General features: G+C 39.6%; 1 protein-coding gene across 2 annotated transcripts in view; it reads left to right on the top strand.

Moving 5' to 3' along the window:
* The window catches only part of TBX15 (T-box transcription factor 15), a 111,134-nt gene that overhangs the window by 45,909 nt on the left and 46,289 nt on the right, over nucleotides 1-18,936 (top strand). For both annotated transcript variants that reach the window (XM_030467075.1, XM_008505448.2), the window contains exons 2-5: nucleotides 7,817-8,030; nucleotides 16,206-16,307; nucleotides 18,047-18,218; nucleotides 18,737-18,904. In XM_030467075.1, the coding sequence (XP_030322935.1) occupies nucleotides 7,817-8,030; nucleotides 16,206-16,307; nucleotides 18,047-18,218; nucleotides 18,737-18,904 (656 nt within the window). The remainder of the gene's footprint in view (nucleotides 1-7,816; nucleotides 8,031-16,205; nucleotides 16,308-18,046; nucleotides 18,219-18,736; nucleotides 18,905-18,936) is intronic.

The raw sequence follows: 18,936 nt of genomic DNA, 5'->3' as shown, positions 1-18,936 counted from the left end.
TGGTTTTCTGCATGTTCTTTTTAGCCCTTTACAATTTGAAGTATGTACTTTCTGAATATTTGCTACCAAGCAGTCTTTTAGTGAGGCTGTGCAAGTGATTCCTCCTCCTAAGACAGCGCTGACTGACAGATGCAGAGAAACTCCTCAGGGAATTTTAGGAATCTCTTGGTTTCTTCTATATGGAAATTTCAAATTGCATTTTCCTCAAGGGTAGTCTGAAATACTGGTGACCCGAACTATTTTTTGCTTTCCAGACAACAATAATAGAAAATCAAGCACTTAGTCCAAGTTTTGCTGGGCTTTATTCTCTTGAAATATGATTGCCAGAAGCCTCTACTGGGGAAAGGTTATGATTATACATTTCTTTTAAGCAAACAAGTTACCTCAATCCAGAGATGTTTATAGAACAGGTTTTTGGTTGATGTCTATTTGATGAGATATTTTTAGTCAAGATGGATTATCCAAAGCACAGACTGCTGAGTTGCAGTTAGTTTTTATGAGATAATATGGTGGGATTGGATATGATATCTACAGAAAAATCCTCTATGATGTGAGATGACTCAGAACACTCTTGGTCATCTAGCTTACACTTCTGTAATGAGAATTTATATTTGCCAAGGATAACTTCAGAGCCCAACAGCCAACATCTCATTTTATAGCTGATGCATCTCAAAACTGGAGCTGGACGCTTCAATGTCTGGTCCTAAACTATTATGTTGGCAAATGTGTAAGTTTTCCTTTTCTCAGTATTTATAAACATACAATAGGTTGTGAGATAAAAAAAATAACTTTTAAGTTTAACTGTGGTTCATATTCTTTATTTTGTCTGAAGCAAGAGTTAACTTCTGAGGGCAAACTCCAAGGGCTAAGTATACTAGTAAACTCCAGCTGCATTGTACTTCTTTGCCAACACTGAGAAGCCATAAACCCAATTTAACTTGCTGGTTAAACCAGGTTTACAGCTGTTTTGCATTGCTGGAGTGGGGCAGAGCAGCTGGAGCATACCAGTCAATCAGGGTGATTTTTCCTTTTCTGGGCCTTTTATCCCTTTGTTGAGTCTTACATGGAATAAGCCAGGGCAGAAGCAGTCAGTTTTTGGCAATGCTCAGCCAACTTACTAAAAGACTTGAATTTGGAGCCAAAGCCACCATGCTTCTTTCTCTTTGTGTTTGATTTTATATTCTCCTACTAGCTGTTTGCCATGGGGATATATATGTGTATTAATTCCATGTCATACTGGACTTATATTTAGTCTTTGTTTTGGTAAAGGCAAGCATTAGCTTCAGTGTATTTTACAGGCTTTGATTCATTTTATGAAAACACCTTTATTAAACTATAATTCAGGAGGATGAAGAAATAGTTCAGGCTAAATTGCCAGAGGAATTTTTCACTTCAGGATTATCTTGTCTCTCGTTGATTCCACTTGTGACTGTATGGTCTCTTTATTTGTCTGTGCCGCATTTTCCCATCTATACAAAGCCTTCTAGGTTTGTCTTTTTGAGTCTTGCTGATACGAATGCTATTTTGTTCTGCTCTGGTTTCATGAAAGGGTCTTAGGCTCTTAATTACCAAATATTTCTTTTGGCTAAGATTGCAATGCAGCATGAGCATTGATGAAGCTCTTGATTCAGACAAGCTCGTGCCATCTACAGATCATTAAATCCTGATATTGATTACAACTTGTAGTCAGTAATGTAATCATAATAAATATTATTGAGGAATAGCCTAGATGATGTTTAGATGGTCCTTTCCAACCCAAACAATTCTATGGCTCTATTATCAGTAATAAACAGGTTAAAAATTCTAACTGTATGTAGTTGATAATGGGCCTATTGCTGGAAGAAGGCCTGATTATTGCGGTAGGGTTTATGAACATACCAAAAAAGGTTCAAGAGGAGAAGAGAATATATAAGAACCCATGCAGAATGATCTTTGTGTTATTTGTTCCTTGCAGCATGTGCATATGATTACAATCACCTGGAAAGTGTTCAGAAACCTCTGCCTACAGCAAGAGAAATTGCTGGATCAGATGTGTAAAAGGGAACCACCCTAATCTGAATGGCTCTGTTGGACTCCAGCCTGCTTCACCTGCTCTTGCTGTCTTTACTGCACCTCGATTTCTTAATTTTGAAGTTACTCAGGTCTTTATTTTCGCTTCTGCCCAACTATTACTTATCAGGGTAAAACAGCCATGTATCTGAAGTAGTTGCACTGAGAACCACCACACCATGGCCAAATGAGTAGGTTGGTTTTTTTTTCAGTGTCATAGAGTTGTGGCATTTTGTATCTAGATTACAGTCACGTCACACTTCTTTATGGATGGCTTCCATACTGCTGATTTTGCGGGGTGTCAGTAACCAGTTTGAAAATTAGAAATCTAAAAAGAAGCATGAGATCTGTCTGCAACCAGCAGCAAAAGCCAGGGATCCATGCTGTTAATTTCAGATGAGTTCCCAGATTTTTTTCTGCCCATGCATACCTAGGATTTTGTACCTGCTTTGAGGTCTGCAGGTCCTGATTGCCAGTGAATCAACTGCAGGGGAAAGGGAAGGACCACCTGTTGCACTAAGTGGTCACAAACTTTGCAAACAAAAGTAAATAGTAAAAAAAACCCCCTAACAGCTTGTAACAGCTGCCACATTCCACTCAAGAGAAATCTTTATGCTAATGGAATCTGACATGATGTACATTAGATATCTACAATTATGCAAATTAAAAAAAAAAAAAAGAGAAAGAGAATGAATATAAGTCTTTTCCTGGGTAGATGGTGTTTTATGTATAGTAGGTTTTTGTCATTGTTCTCACTCTCTCTTTGATACCTTGGAGTATAACATTTGTTGAGTGCATGATCTTCATTATATGGTCAAGGACTAAACTGAGCTCTTTTTGTTTTATTGGTTAAATAAGGGGAGCAGTATCCCTGCTGTGCTCCAGATGGAGAGAAAATTCTGTTGAAGATCCATGTATGAATTCGCTTAGAAAATTAATGGCTTTAAATGTCTCACATACCAGTTTGACTCTTGGACCAGACTGAAGAAAAAGCAGGGGATGAGGAATACCAGGCAGCTGAATATTATAGAAAGAAGTCAGTTAGCAGCAGCTCACTCTTTTGTCAAAAGGATTCCCATCCCAGGACATGTAATTTTAGTGCAGGAAGCTGCTTGGTGTTATTTTAAATCCTCTTGAGGCACTCAGTGGGGATGCTGATCTCAGAGTCACCATGCTTGTGAGAATGGTGTCTTTCCTCCTGTCTGCCAACAAGAAGCCTGAGAATTTGTGGATCAAAATACATGAGCTGTGGATTTTGAGGGCAATCTGGAAATAGTAGAAATGGGAAAGGAATAAAGAAATTAAAAATCTGAAAGACTTTAATGTTCCTCTCTAATATCAGCAATGACCACAGTATTCCTGAGAGCTCTGCAAGTGACCCTGTGGTCTTTTTGGTAGGTTCAGAGGTTGTTGGAAGCACTCAGAAATTTCCACTTCTCCAGGTCCAACACTGTTAACCTGCAGTAGCTGGGTACATGATCAGTGTGGTAAGAAGGCAGAGTAGAAAGCCATCCAACGGGAGTAGAAAGGGAACAGCATTTTCACATGGTCATAAAACTTGGTCAGCTTATTTGTCCAGCAGGCTAACTGTAACAATGGACAGTATTTTGGGAACTTTTCTCTCTATTATCTCAGCAAAATATACTAGTGTGGAGGAGTTAAGCATTTGTGTTCCACTATTGTCACTGGGCCCTTCTCCACAGAGCCCAAAATGTCTCTGTTTTCTTCTGGCTACACATTACTGCATCAAACAGCTAAAAAAATTGATGGGAAGATCAGAAAAAAAAATATGTAAGGAATGAGCAAGAATGGAAATAGATGGTTTCAGAAGCAATTTGCAAGGAGGACATGAGAGAGTCAGAGTGATATGAACTGTGCAGTCAGCAGGAGCTTTGGAGATGTTAATCTCCACAATGCAGCAAAAAGGGTGCTTCTTCAAGCAGCCAGGTGAGGGAAAGGACCTTGTAGAGAAAAGAAGGCTAGGTCAAAAAGTGCAGCTTCATGGGTGCCCGTAAAAGCAAAGAAAAACATTTTGACCTGAAACTGTCTCAATTGAAAATCCAGTGGAATACTGTAAGTTTAGAAACCTCAGTTGCATCCATTCCCACTTCTGCCAGTTGCCAGCAGTGGATAAGCTTGGTTCTGGCATATACTTTCTCAAGGACTGTACTCTACGTCACCAAGAGAAAATCATAAAACTGTTTTAGTTGCCACTTGCTCATGTGTCAATAATGCCATTATCTGCCCCTCAGGGTGTTCAGAGACGTGTTCTATTTTCTTGGAGCTTCAGGACCTATTCTCTAGTTCCCCTCTGCTTAGACCAATATAAAGTAGATATAATGTCCTTCAATTTAGTGAAGCTGCACTCCTCTAAAGCTGGCGCATGAGGAAAATCAACCCTTCTGTTCAAATGCCTCAAGGAAACTCAGCTCATTTCACCTTGTTTCCTTGTAAACACATCATGTGCAGCAGAGTGACTTGAGCTGTGCTAGCTGCCAGCCACCACAATTAAGTGCTACATATTGAGACTGACTCACCCTGAACCCTCTGTATGTTGCTCACTTACAGATGTTGACACCTATCTCTTGATTAATTCAGAATCCTAACACATGTAGAGAACTCTAGTTAAGAGTCACAGAATCTTAGAGAGCTGGATGTCATTAGGAACAATTTTCATATGTCACCTATACTTAAAATCCCCTGAATTCCTTTGGTCTGGAATGACCTCAGTGTCCCCAACTGGATGACACCATTCAGGAGGGTTTAGCTCAAAAATGGCTGAAGGAAAACAAAATTCAGCTCAGTGCCTCCTGAGACTGAATTAAATGCAGCAATATAAGTGATTCTCCTGAACCCATTTCCCAAACTTGAGTAATGAGAGGTATTTGTTTATCTGTGTACTAATTTAGGGGCAACTGTAGATTTCAAGGCACAAAATAATTGCCCTAAGAATAATAATAAAAAAGTTATTTTCTCCTTTGTGTGGTACTGCGTGGTTGGGTAGACACTGGCTTTCCAGTAGTAAGAGAGGTCCTTCTGAAATTTTTTATTTGTGTCAGCATGATGAATCATACACAAGGTTGTTGCCATCTTCCACTTCCATTGTTGTCAAAAACACCCTCAAAAAGTCTGGAAAGTCAGTAGAGTGATACCAGCACCAAAGCAGCGAAAGGGGACTTAAGCCTCTGATATTTCATTTTCTGACGCATGCATTTGCAGTAGATTCCCTGGGGTCCCAAAGGCTCCAGGCACATGCCCAGTTAGAAAGACTTCCCAGGAAATGCTGAAATGATGTGGGGACAGCACCTAGGCAAGTGCCATCTGTTGGCCATTTACCATACTGCTTCATAAGATGATTCTGAGTGTCTGAACAAAGCAGAGATAATGTGCCTTATACCAGTCTCTTTAGATCCAAGCCTGCCATTTAGTTTCATTTCAGGAGGAAAACTCCATAATGGAAGCTTTTCCCTAGGTCCAGCCTCTTAAGACACCCAGTGTAGTTTACTTTCCTAGGACATCAGAGAAGATGTATAATTTTTGGTTAATGGTTCAGCACATGAGTAGATACACAAAAAAGATGTTACTGTTATTTGTGAAGCATAGTCTTGCTTTTTGTTGAAGGACAAAATTATTAACCATTACTAGGAAAACAAATGTCCTAAGCATAGTAACCTCTACTCAGGCTTACCTGCTTCGACCCTTTGAGGTGGAATAATTTGAGCTAGAGGAAGCAGATAAATATCACTTTGCTCCTGAAGTAGGGAGCGAATGTCTGAGCCTCTCCATATTCTCATGCTCTGTCTTGTGGTCACAGAATGCCAGCAGGTTATGTCATATTGTCTTGAATCAGCTCATGGTAAGGATATCAGTTCTGGCTGTAGTTCCGGGTGTCCATGCAACAGTCCTGTGTTGTTAGGTTTTGTACTGCTCCTTTAGATAGATGCACCTATTATTGCTTTGGTCCAACTTATGAGCCAGTGTGAGAGAGAGGTCACCGTATTCAAAACTAATTCAGAGCAATACATGCTGAACTTTGGAAAAGTCCTACATTGTACCGGCAGATTGTTTAAACCACTGGCAAAATGTATTCAGAACAACCTTCAGGCAATGACATATCCCCTGGAGTTCTCACAGAAGATAAAGACTTCCTGGTGGCACTTGGGCCTGGAAGTTTCTCAGATACTGCCAAGCAAACAGTTTATGTACATGCCACTGCAGCAGTTTGAATTTTCCAGAAGTGTTTCCATGTGGCAGGAGGTGGGGTGGGTGATTCTGCAGGTGGCATCTTCACCCCTGGTCTCTTCTTAATTATAGCCCTTTACACTGATGTGCAAGCTGCTCCAGGACACGCTGTCTCTCAGAAGCACTGTAAATTTGAGACTCAGCCTGCATGACCTCAGGGTTATTAAAGAGTTTGCTGGCATTTGCTTGGTATGGAAGGAATTTTAGCTAGGGTGATTTCATCACATCTTTAACACAGATAGCTCCGTTTTGTCTCCTTAATTTTCCCCTGCAGACAGAAATCTCTCTCTCTTTCTTAAAGTGCAGAGAATAGGTATATATGGCTGTTTTATTTCTTCACTGGTATCCTTGTACTAATGTGACCAATGAAGACATTCTGAAATATTGTTTCTGTACCCTCTTTGAAATGCACACAGCTCTTCTTGAGCCATTTGACCAAGTGCTCCACATCACTTTATTCCTTTGTCAACCACCTATATAATACTGGTGCCAATTTTTAAAAAAACAGGTTCAAAATTTAAACATATTGCTTTGCAGGATGTTTTGTGAATTATTTTCTTGTAATGTGAGTGTGCACCCTGTTGCAAAATAGAACTGCTATTTGCATAATTTCATCTTAGCCCCAACTTATGGGAACTAGGACCATATATACACTGTACCTAATACATACATGAGATACCTTTGTAAAGAAATGTCCACCTGACTCAGTAGGCTAACCTGGACTTTTAAACTAGTATGATATCACTTTTTTGTTTGCTTCTTTTTGAGCACACCTTCTTCTTCTCCCCCATAAAGAGAAGTGGTTGTCTTATGTACTATTTTCTGCAGTTTTCTTCAATTACTTTTCTTGGTAATGAATTCCATATGTTTACTATCTCCCCTTTTTGTACTTCAGTAGCCTAGAGCATTTCCCTCACCAAAAGAAGCATGGTTATTTTCCCAGGAAATATCATTGTTTAAATAAGATATTATGGGAGCAAAGAAAACACATTTCTAAAATGGTGCTGCCAAATGGCAAAAGAACAAAATGCTCATTATTTTTGATGACAAAGATCATTGTAAAGTATTGTTTAAAAACAACCCATTTTTCGATAGTAGTGCAGGAGGATATCCAGTTAAATAGAATGTAGTTTTCCAGTGAGCCCCTCTAATCTGGGATTGAAACTATGGGTTGAATTAATTTTTTTATTTCAATTTTTTAAATCTATATATTGTACTCCATTGCCAGTACTGTGGTGATGTTTGTTAATATTGATATTTTCTGTTGGGGGTCCTTTTTTTTTAACTGTTTCTAAAACTTTGCAAAAAGGCCAGATGTCATGGTGAAAACCCAAAGCCCCTAATGAAGCAAGAAATCACAACAAACCATGAATCTATGTGTGTGTGTGTTTATTATACACGCACGCACACACATATTGTACTGTTATTTAGCACTTCCCTTGTTGGCTTTCCTCATTTTCCCTCACTTTACTGCTCACAGTTCAGGTGGAACTGAAGTGGCTTACTTGGCATGTTTACTTTGCAGACTCAGAGCAGAGCACTGGGTCAGACACAGAGGTCTTGGCAGAAAGGACATCCTGCTCATTCGGCTCCCATTCTGACCTTACATCTGGTGGCTCAGGGCCTCAGCCTCCTCCACCTTCATCTATGGAAGAGATACAGGTAGAGCTGCAGTGTGCTGACCTCTGGAAAAGATTTCATGACATTGGGACAGAGATGATCATCACGAAAGCAGGCAGGTAAGATATCTCTGGCTTTCTGCTTAGTTAAAACAAAACAACCATCAGCAACAAGAAAAATAAATGCTAAGAGAAACCTGGGGGAGGGTTGTTTGTTTGTTTTTTCTTTCTTTCTTGATAACCCAAATAAATTAATATAGAGGAAAAAACAAACGACTAAAATTTTCACAGCAGTATCTCCTGCTAGCTTTCTTAATATAGACAAAGTTGTTTCATATTATTGCTTGAATCCATGGCTCCAAAGGAGAACTGGCAGCTGCAAGAAACTATTGAGGATAGTCTTTCCTTTGAGCAAATAGATCAGGAAATGATCATTGTGCTTTTGGCTGTACTGAATTTAAGATGAGTTATGAATTTGGGGGTAAGCCCAACTGAAATAACAGTTTTATTTCAAGTTCCCTTTGCACTTCATGAGACAGCTGATTTCATGTCAAATATAGTGAAACTCAAACTCAACTTTGTGCCAAAGGAATGTCTTCCAGCAATTCTAAAAAAAATGTTCATGTTTTAAAAAAAGTGCAGGTTTAATGTTTTCCCCTGCAATTGCAACAGATAAAATGTCAGCTGAAGTTAGGCAGTGCCAGATTTTAAAAAGAAAAAAAAGAAAAACTCACCCTGCCCCACTCTTAGCCAAGGGTAAGATCTTCACTTGCTGTCTACTATAAAAAAACAGAAAAAAGTCTAAAGATCCGTTTGCCAAAGCACAGCTTGGAAGGGTAGCTGTAAATTTCTAGATCACTCAGTCTACGAGGGGTGCCGAACTTCCAGCCAGGTTTGTGCTGACCCAGTTTTGGTGGCTTCCATCTGGCCGGTCAGGAGAGGGACATCAGCACCATGGACAGAGACGGCGACAGGGGACCAACCACGTGACCGTCCCCGGTGCTGGTTTGCGCTGCCCGCGGAGGGGAATTTTATGCAAGTTTTTTTGGGGAAACCCCCCCCCCCCCCCGGTGCTCTGCTGATTAAACTTTTGTTTCACGTTTGTGCTCTCAGAATCTGCCGGAAAAACCGGAAGGACTTGTTGTATGTTCTCGTGAAGTGAGCACTACTGCTCTGTAGCTCCAGGAAATCTGGAGAATTGGAGGAATGTTATAGCAGAGAAAAACGCCAAATAAGCACTGAAGAAGAGTATCAGAAGCAGATTAGCTCCTAGTTTTGAACATACTATCTCATTGCCACAGGAAGCATCTCTCAACGGTACAGAGTGTGCTGCTGATTTTGTCCTTCTGCCTCGAATGGAAAAGGCAAAGTAACAACAATTCTAACACTTGCTATTAGGCAACAACTTTTCTGTTGAGATGTTGAAGCAGAGAAAATTTTTAACAACTTTTTTTTTTTTCATACGGGCTGAAATTGAGACCTAAATGATCATTACATATGACTCCATCAGAACCAAATTCCATGCTTCTGACTTCATTGTCATGATGCCTGGGTCATGATGTCTTAGAAAATTAAAATAATATATGGTTATCTGTTGGATTAACTATAATTAATTACTTTACGGAGTAGATAGACTTAACAGCAGCATAAGTATCTTTAAGCCCATCAACACCAGTGCGCACTAAGACACCCAAAGCTTAGTAGTATGAAGATTATTTCAGCAGCTCACACATTTCTGAATGAAGTAGCTGACCTTTCTGTGATCTTAAAAAGCCATTGAATAGTTACAGGTATTTAAAAAAAAATCATCAAAGCAATAGCAACATCAATGACACTGCAATATTGCAGACAGTTCAATGCAGCTTCTCACAAATGCTCTGACAGCATTGGCAGCCTTCAAGAAGGAAGAGTTCATGGAAAAAACCTGAAATATTATGGGGAAATACAACATAATTAAATTAAATACTTTGGATCAGTTCAAACAATGAAAAAATTCTGTTTGGTCAGAATGATATACAAAAAAGATCCTTTAGTTCCTTGAAAGATTTTAGGAAATTATAATATTGAATAAATTGCTGTTTTTTTTTTTAAAAAAAGCACTTTTTTTTTTATTTTGCCATCTCCTGTCTTTGAGCTTTAAACTCTTATTTGTTGAGGATGTATTTTGTCACTTTTGATATAAAACTCCTTTCCTCGCATTTATGTGTTGAAATATTTTGTGTCAGCAATGTTTCATGGAACTTGCAATTCATGTTGCCTTTCTAACAAACATAGCTTACCACATGACATATCATCATCACAAATAATTGCTACAAATCCTTAATTACATAGTACCAGAATTAAGCTCATTAAGAATTTTTGTGAGATGTACATAGTTCCTTCCATGAGGGTACATGATGCAACTTAACTACAATTTCTGTAAAGCACTGTGCCAGGAAAAAACCCACCCAGTTTTTAAAGAAGCAACTCAAAACAAAACATTAATTTTTTCTCTGCCCCAGCTTGGCAAATTTTGTTTTTCATGATTTGGAGGAAACCTCAGTCTGCATTTTCTGATGAAATACTTCATTATTTCTGCTGCACTTCTTGAGAAAGACAGACACCTTAAATTTATTTTATGGAGTCCAAACCAATATGTATTTTGATAATTTTTTTGTAGGGAATAGACATAAGGAAACCTGTAAGGAATGTAAATATTTCTCTTTCCAGGAATATTTTCTGTAACACCATTAAAAGCATTCTCCAGTGCCTCTGCAAGCAACAGTCTTGAAAATTTTTACTGCTTATGAAAGACTTTTTCCACTTACAGAATCATAACTTACTGTTAAATTTATATTCTTTATGATTTAATAATATTCTTTCTTACTGAAAGGAGAGGCTTATCATTACTTGAGCCTTGATAGGTATCAGATAGCTCATCACTGGCTGACCATACAAAATCTATATAGCTACTAAATATATATTCTTTCTGCTTGATGATATTCATCTCCAGAAGTGATGTTGAGAACATTGGAGGTAATATTTTTCTGCTGACTACATTTGTAGATTAACCACTGCAAAGCACAGTGAACAGTTAGACAGTTTCTTTAGGAAGTACATTTGTTCCTTTGGGCTGGTCCTTACATATATGATAAAATTCACAAATTAAATCTTTCCTTCAGAGAGGATATATTGGGTCAGAGCTGAATCTAGTGATCCTATTTCTCCATATGGGATGCATAATATGTAATCCCATTGTATGACTGATGGTAAAAATAGCAGAACTGGTGCTATTTCCTGAAGATTTTCTACTGATTGAAACTGTGAGAGACACAGAGTCTATTTTCCAGCTTCTTCTTTCCCGGGGGAAGATTTTGCTCTTCTTGATGCTCTCTCTTTGGAAACTCTTTTTGAGTCCTGTAAGGCCTCTTGTTTTGAAAGCCCTTGTAATTACAGACTCAGTTACCTATAACTACAGCTGCTCCTTAATCTTCTATGACTTGCAAGGCACTGCTTTGTTTTGTCTGACCCCACAATGTCCTTCTGCTCTTACTGTGTAATGCTAGTTTCCAACCTACATTCTCATTTCAAACATATTTCTGGAGCTCTATCCTGCCTACTGTGTCAAGCCTACTACACTTTTTAACATTCCCACTCCCGCTCCCATTTAAGTCTTCTTTTTTTTTTTTTTCTTTTCTAGATGCTGTATTTATAGATCTCTCTTTTTTTATTTTTTTGTCTGTTTCCATAAACCTACTTCAGTCCTCTTAGAACTTTTCCTTTCTTTGTTTTAAATCAGAATAGCATTACTAGTAATTTAACAATATGCTTAAAACAAGACTCCTTTGTTGTTTGTGGAAAAGATGCAAATGTCTTCCTGTCAGCTGCAGTGCATTCAAATCTTCAATCAATTTTATCTCCTTTTTGTCTGCAAGGTAGCCCTAGACTTCATTGTATAAAGAAAAAATAAATTCAACTTAAGCCACAAATTTAAACAACTAGTCCTTAAAACACCTTTAGCTCTTTTTCTCTGCAAAAGGAGTTTGTGTTTCCTTCACAAACTGTGATAATACATGTACACTGGCAACATCAGCAGAGGAATCCTAATCCCCCCCACACCTTTATAACTCTCAGCTAAATTCCATGGTCACCTGAACTTCATGGGCAGCTGTCAGTAAGCTGCTACCTGGAAGTGCTGCCCAAAGGGAAAAGCAATGTGCACTTCTTTCTGGGGGAATGTACTATGAAGTGTGCTTGGAGTTCTCCTCTGGGAGGGAGGCTCTGCCTTTTGTTTATGGAGGGGTTATATGAGTGCAAACACATGCACAAGCACAGCCAGGATGTATTCCTTTGGGATTCCTCTGGGGACCCAGGTATTCTACTTGTCACAGTCAGGGTCTCATCTCAGCAATGAGGGAAACAATCTCATCTGTTGTGTTACAGTTATCATACCTGTACTGTGGGATGTCTCAAATCTAAGTGCTGAGTCTAAGGATCAGTAATAAGAGTTGGAAAAGTCAGCAGTGAATGGAACAGGTGACCTTGTCCTCTCCTGACTCCTTTGTGCCTCCTGGTATTTTTTTTCTGGAGTTTCTTTGCCTCCCTGAAATAATGAGTCTGAGTTGTTTGAAATGTGTGCTTGGGGCTGTTTGCATTATCAAATGTTGGGTGTTTTTTTTATTTCCAGTGGAAGGAAGGAAGGGCCCCACAGTACTCTTTAGTTAGGGACACCAGCAGGGATTTTCTGGTGAAGCTCTGTTGATGCTGATGGGGCCCATGGAGAGGACTTCTCAGAGTGAGAGCTGGCAGGGTGTAGCTACTAAACTGCTGCCCAGAGTTCCTGGCCCAGTGGACCAGATAATCTTTCTTCAGCTCTAGAAAAATGTCCCCTTTGGGAGCTACTGAGAAGATCTACTGGGCTCCCTCTCCCTCATAAACAATAAATCCTTTTGCTCTCAAGCCCTGCCCTCAGCCTTTCCTCTCAACACAAACATCTCCTTTACATATTCCCACACTGCAGAAGGAAACAGAAGGGCATTAATACCATCCCTCTGTGCACTAGTGAGCTGGCAAAAAGTTTTTTGATCAAGTTTCAGATATCTTTATAGATCATTAACTTTTTCACATTCAGAGTTTCATAGAACTCATTTTTGTAATGGAAGGAGACAGCAATTAAGTAGACTGAGCACATGGGTGTTACAGAAAAGCTTTTAAAAACACTTTTAAGTGGTCCAAAAATAATTGTAATAATTTATTTCATATGACATCACATTTGCCCTAAAAGGGCACTGTGTGTAAGTTCACAGTCTAAGTTTAGGAAGACTGTTTTCCTGCTTAGTGGTAAAGCTAACATATAAATAACCTGATCATCCTAAACTGCTGCTGATATAAAACCTCCTCCTAAAATATATCAGATGTCATCATGTGTTCCCTATGAAAACAGCCTTCTTGTCTGTAACTGTGGACTATAAAGCTAGCTGATACCTTTCTTGATGAATGGCTTGACTATTTATTAACTGAGCCATATTAAAGTGGCCTGAATTCCTTCCAAGCCTTTGAGCCTCCCATTTCCTATAGAGCTGGTGCCTCTTGGGAGCCCCGATCCAGCCAAGAGGAAACAGAAAGCATGGGGATTTTACCAGGATTACACCTGAGTACATCCCCAAGTTGCCACTCTTTGCCTCTTCCTTTTCCATCTTGTCCTTTTTATGCAGCAGTGCTGTTGGAGAGCTGCTGTGGTAATTCCAGGCTACATCCTTAGGACAAAGAAACCTCAGTCACTTCTACGCCCACAAAAAAGCAACCCTGTAATAATTTATGAAACTTTCAAAGTACGCTTAAACCTTAGAGAAAGCAGTGGGATAAGCAGAGCTCTCTCCGATCATTTTAGAGATTAGCCTCTAAGCCTGTTGAATGGTTTGTGGTAATATTTTACAGGGTATTTCATAAGCAAACAACCCCACAGGCTATACTGCAACTTTGCACAGGGCTGCAGATTTGTAGAGAGCTTCTTGGGACACATAGATTTCCAGTTTCCCGGTACAGAGTGCACAGACTTAGACCCGAAGAGACTCAGATATTTAATCTGGATTAACCTGGGTTTTTCATCAACCCTCTGAAATATGACCTACCTCTTAAGCTTCTCCCAAGCCACCTCTCTCCAATTAAGGAGAGCTGGACTGTAAAATGCCACTTCCTGTACCCATTTGGTTTGGCAGATTTAATGAGCCATTGTGGTAGAAACAAGGTAGTGCCCTCAAGCCACCAAAGACTAATCCATTATTCTTTTTTTCCCCCCAACCCATTCAGCTCATAAACTCACACCATCAGTTGCACAAATCTGCTTTCTCCTTAAAGGGCTTCTGCATACAGGTTTTCTGACAGTTTTATGTCTTTCATAACTTGAGTTAGATGTGCTCTGGCAGCTGTGGGGTAGTGCTTTCCCCACCTACCCTGATAAATGCCCTTTCCATGTCTCTGCTCACATCAGGGGGCTGGACTAGATGACCTCTAAAGGTCCCTTCCAACCCACTGCCTTCTATGTTTCTATGATTCTATGATGCTATTATTCCAAGGCAGATGATGCAGTTACTTGCAGGTCAGAATTTAACATTTCAGTGTCATGAAATGAAAGAGCTGCAGGGAGGGGTAAGCCTGAGCACCAGTCTCCTTCTTCCCACCCTTGTCTTCAATATGTGTATTGAACCTTTGTACCTACATGTGGCTTGCATGGAAAAGATTAAAATAGCTTCTTATGGTTGCATCCCTTCAGTGCAAATTTTTGGAGACATGTTTGTGGATGCTGACATAAACCATCCTGTTTCATTCCTCCTCTAAGCTGTGTCCACTTGGGAGGAGATCTAAATCTTCTCTGACATTTTGCTGCTCCTCACTAAATAGAAAGTATCATGATGGCTTCTAGGGATAGCCCCTAGAAACAGTGGATATAATTTCTTGTGCTCTTTTCCATGATTTGGCCTTGTGATTTTAAATTCCCCTTTATTATCCTCTTTCCATTCAAGCTACTCTTGCTCCATAAGGATAGTATCTACATAGGTATCTACTTACCAGAGGAGCAGAATGTAATTTCCTGTGAGGGTCCAGGACTTTCATAGTTTCTTCTACCAAAACTCTGTATCTTCTGGGCAGAAGTTGTGTGATTGAGTGACAATATCCAGTAGAACCTCAGCTCAGGGTTTTCTCAGTTAAGTGCTGAGAAGCCAGTCAAGCAGAGCTCAGGTCTGAGTTAAAAGCAAAGCAATGGAGGACTTTTTTCACTGCTGTGGTCTGCTGTTCATTTTCTTTTTCAACTCACCAGCTCTCCTCCTCAGATTTTATGATGTTAAAATACCACAGTGGTTGCAAATATAATATGGCATAAACAATTCCCTCAGCATGCTGTTTGAGGAAGGTGTAGAATGGCAAGGGGACTACTGGCAAACAGGAAATTTTAAAATAGGACAAATTATGCCATAGCCACAGTAATGCTAGCATGGTTTAACGCTAAAATTGTTCTGAGCTGTTGTCTTCTGAAATAACTGCCAAGCTACAAACACCTATGGAAGAGTGAATAGTGCAGAGCAAAGCTAAGCATGTGCTCAGACAACAAAAGAAAGTCTGGGAATGTATTCTTGCTGGTGTAGAGTTTCATAACTTGCCAATCAAAAGAAAATGCTTAGGACAAATCTGGACCATTTGTCACAGAAAAGACTACAGCTCATTAGACAACTTCAAGGAAACCGTGACAATAATGTCAGTGTTTCTCTTAAATGTCAAATATATGCCTAATAAGTAGATAAATTCATTTTTTCTTCAGCAACTATATTTTCTTAAGCAACTATTACTCTGGTACTATCATACTTGAAACTGAAATATGACTTTCTCACAAAAGAGGAATGAAGTGATGCTCTGTTTATTGGAATATGAGACAATAATTAGAGATGCGTGGCCATCAGGAAAAACAGCAGGAAGAAGGTACACTGGTACACTGTCCATCCTAGAAATACCTAGAGAGGACAATTTGTGTGGAGCATAGCAGAACTGTCTGCTAGGAGCTGGGAATAGACAGAGTGCTCAGCTAGGAGTGTTTTAATGTTACCCGTAAGTTTTCATCCTGCTACCCTTTTTCTTAAATGGGAAAAATTCAAAGATGCAACCCCCTGCCTGCACAGTCTTCACTAATCACACTAAGACTAGAGGAGTCATGACAAGAACTGGGCTGTGTAAAGCAGCACATCCCTGGTATTAGAGAGGCCAAAGGAACCCCTTCATCTTCCTTATTCACCATATTCTTCCTTATTCTTACTCTTCTTCTAGGAGAATGTTTCCAGCCATGAGAGTGAAAATTACAGGCTTGGATCCCCACCAGCAATATTATATTGCAATGGACATTGTGCCTGTGGATAACAAGAGATACAGGTAAGCTGCAGAGGTAGGAACATTGTGATAACTTACTGTCAATGATAGCCTAGGAAATACACCCTGGCAAAGGCATGCTGAAGGAGACCATTTTGATTTACACCAACATCAATTAGTTGATTTGAACAGAATTATGAAAGCCGAACCAGAGGTTTAATGTACACTTTTGCACTTCTGAATTGAAATCTTACTCTTTTCAGATAGGAGTTCTTTATCAGGGAGATCTCTCATATGGATTTCATAATTGGATGTTCAAGGAGATGGTTAATTAAAGTTATCAGTGTGAAGTCTGGAGCCTATAAAACTATTTCAGCAAGATAAAAACAGGCAAGCAGCACCTCAGCTAGGATGAGCAGCTCAGATCTGGCCTGAACTGGGTTGGATGATTTCTTTTTTTAAAAGCATTCACTGACCATTAGAGCAGCCACAGGGCACATGGGCCCTGACCTGCAGTGTGGAGCTATTGAGAAACTCTCTGGTAAATCTCAACCCTTGAGCTGAAAGACAGGAAGAGGAGATTTCTCTGATACTAATGGGCTTCCCAGTCCTAAAAAGTGCTCCAGAAAACTCATGTTCCTCGTGTCCAGAAAACTCTCTGGACAAAGGTGATTTATCTATACTCATTAAAATGCCTTTACACCAAAGAGTCTTCACCAGATTTCAAGGATTCAAGAACTGATCCTCTTCTTCAAATGCTAAATATAACGTTTGCTTTCAGAGCGTGCAGTGTTTGTCAGAAAAATTATTTTCTTGGAAGCATCAAGGTAGTGTCTGATACTCAGCAGGATGGTTTTCCCCTTTCTTTGAGTGTGGTTGTGACAGCAACAATGTTGAAAATAAATATACCATACACTTTGTTTTTGTCCTTGTTAGCTTGTGCGGCCACATAGAGCACACTAGCAGTGAAAGGAACAGATTTACAGATTTTTTTTTTTTTTTTTTTTTCATTTCTTTTGAAAATACAGGAAATGAGTCACTGTTTGTAGGTGAGGGCTGAAATAACTTACCAGAACTGAGTAGAGATCCAGTGAGATGCAGCACAGGGCAGAACTCAGACGTGTTAGCAGGACTGTCTGTGAAATGCCTTAAGATGAAAGAGCCACAGGACAGAAAGAAAAAAGGTAGCTAGGCAAAGCTGTGGTAGAGAAATTGATGGTATATATAGGATGGTTAGATCAGGTACACATTAGATGATACACAACCAGGAACACAAAAGCTATTATTTTCCTCTAATCCCAACACTTGTAATACTATATGGAATTTCCTATTTCACAACATTTCAAATCAGAAATTCTGTTTTATCCATTGTTCTAGTGGTATCCTTTGGGTTTTGCCCATTCTGGCTGAAGACACATTTTTTGCAGTCTGGCATGGAAGCCAGTGCAGATTTCCAGAAATTACAGGGGATTTATTAATACTTCAGAGAGGGCTTTATTTACTCATATTTTTTAGCTTCTTACTCTGGCTCAGAGAGGGTTAAGGACTTGAGAAGGCACATGTGGCAGCATTTTACATGGAAAATAACTGCAAAGGTGGTTTTAATGAGGAATCAAGCCTGAACAAGTGGCTCAGGGGTAATCTGGCTTTCATTTATGGAGGTTGCCATAAAGCGCATTCTCCCCTGACTGCAAATGAGAGCTTTGGATTTGTGCAACAGGGTGGCGGTGAGCCCTGGAAATGTTGCTCCAGCAAGTGAGCAAGTGACAACTTCTCTTAGCCATCTCCTCTTCCTCTTTCAGGTATGTGTATCACAGTTCCAAGTGGATGGTGGCTGGCAATGCTGACTCCCCAGTGCCCCCAAGAGTTTACATCCACCCCGACTCGCTGGCTTCTGGAGACACCTGGATGAGGCAGGTGGTCAGTTTTGACAAACTCAAACTGACAAACAACGAGCTTGATGATCAAGGCCATGTAAGTTGAAAGCTAATCCTGGTGTCTTGCTGCTCCAGCCTTACTCCTCTCAGACTTGAAAGGGTGTTGTTGCTGCTTTGATGCTTCTGTGTGCTTGTGGGTACACTCTGTAGCCATTCTCCAGAATTATGGAGCTTTTTTTCCTTATTTCAGTGCTTTTCTCAAAATGTTGCCTGATCCTATAAATGAATAAAGCCCCTCTCTCTGCATGCAGCACAACTTTGTCTCAAGTAAGAAAAGGGTAATTTTCTTCAAATTAGTGCTTACTCCATCCCTGCTTCCTTATAAATCTGGGTAGAATGTTTGGGGGGAAAGAAAAATCCTTTTCCTTCTTTTCTTTTCTTTTCTTTTCTTTTCTTTTCTTTTCTTTTCTTTTCTTTTCTTTTCTTTTCTTTTCTTTTCTTCTCTTCTCTTCTCTTCTCTTCTCTTCTCTTCTCTTCTCTTCTCTTCTCTTCTCTTCTCTTCTCTTCAGATAATCTTACATTCAATGCCTTTTCCTTCTTTTCTTTTCTCTTCAGATAATCTTACATTCAATGCACAAGTACCAGCCCCGTGTTCATGTCATCCGCAAGGATTTCAGCAGTGATCTTTCTCCTACAAAGCCAGTTCCTTCAGGAGATGGGGTGAAAACTTTTAACTTTCCTGAGACTGTCTTCACCACAGTGACAGCCTACCAAAATCAACAGGTAAAGATCCTTTAGGATCATTTTTTGTTGGG

Source organism: Calypte anna, chromosome 1 (assembly GCF_003957555.1).
Source record: "Calypte anna isolate BGI_N300 chromosome 1, bCalAnn1_v1.p, whole genome shotgun sequence".
Lineage (NCBI taxonomy): Eukaryota > Metazoa > Chordata > Aves > Apodiformes > Trochilidae > Calypte > Calypte anna.
This window is presented reverse-complemented; position numbering and strand designations above follow the sequence as displayed.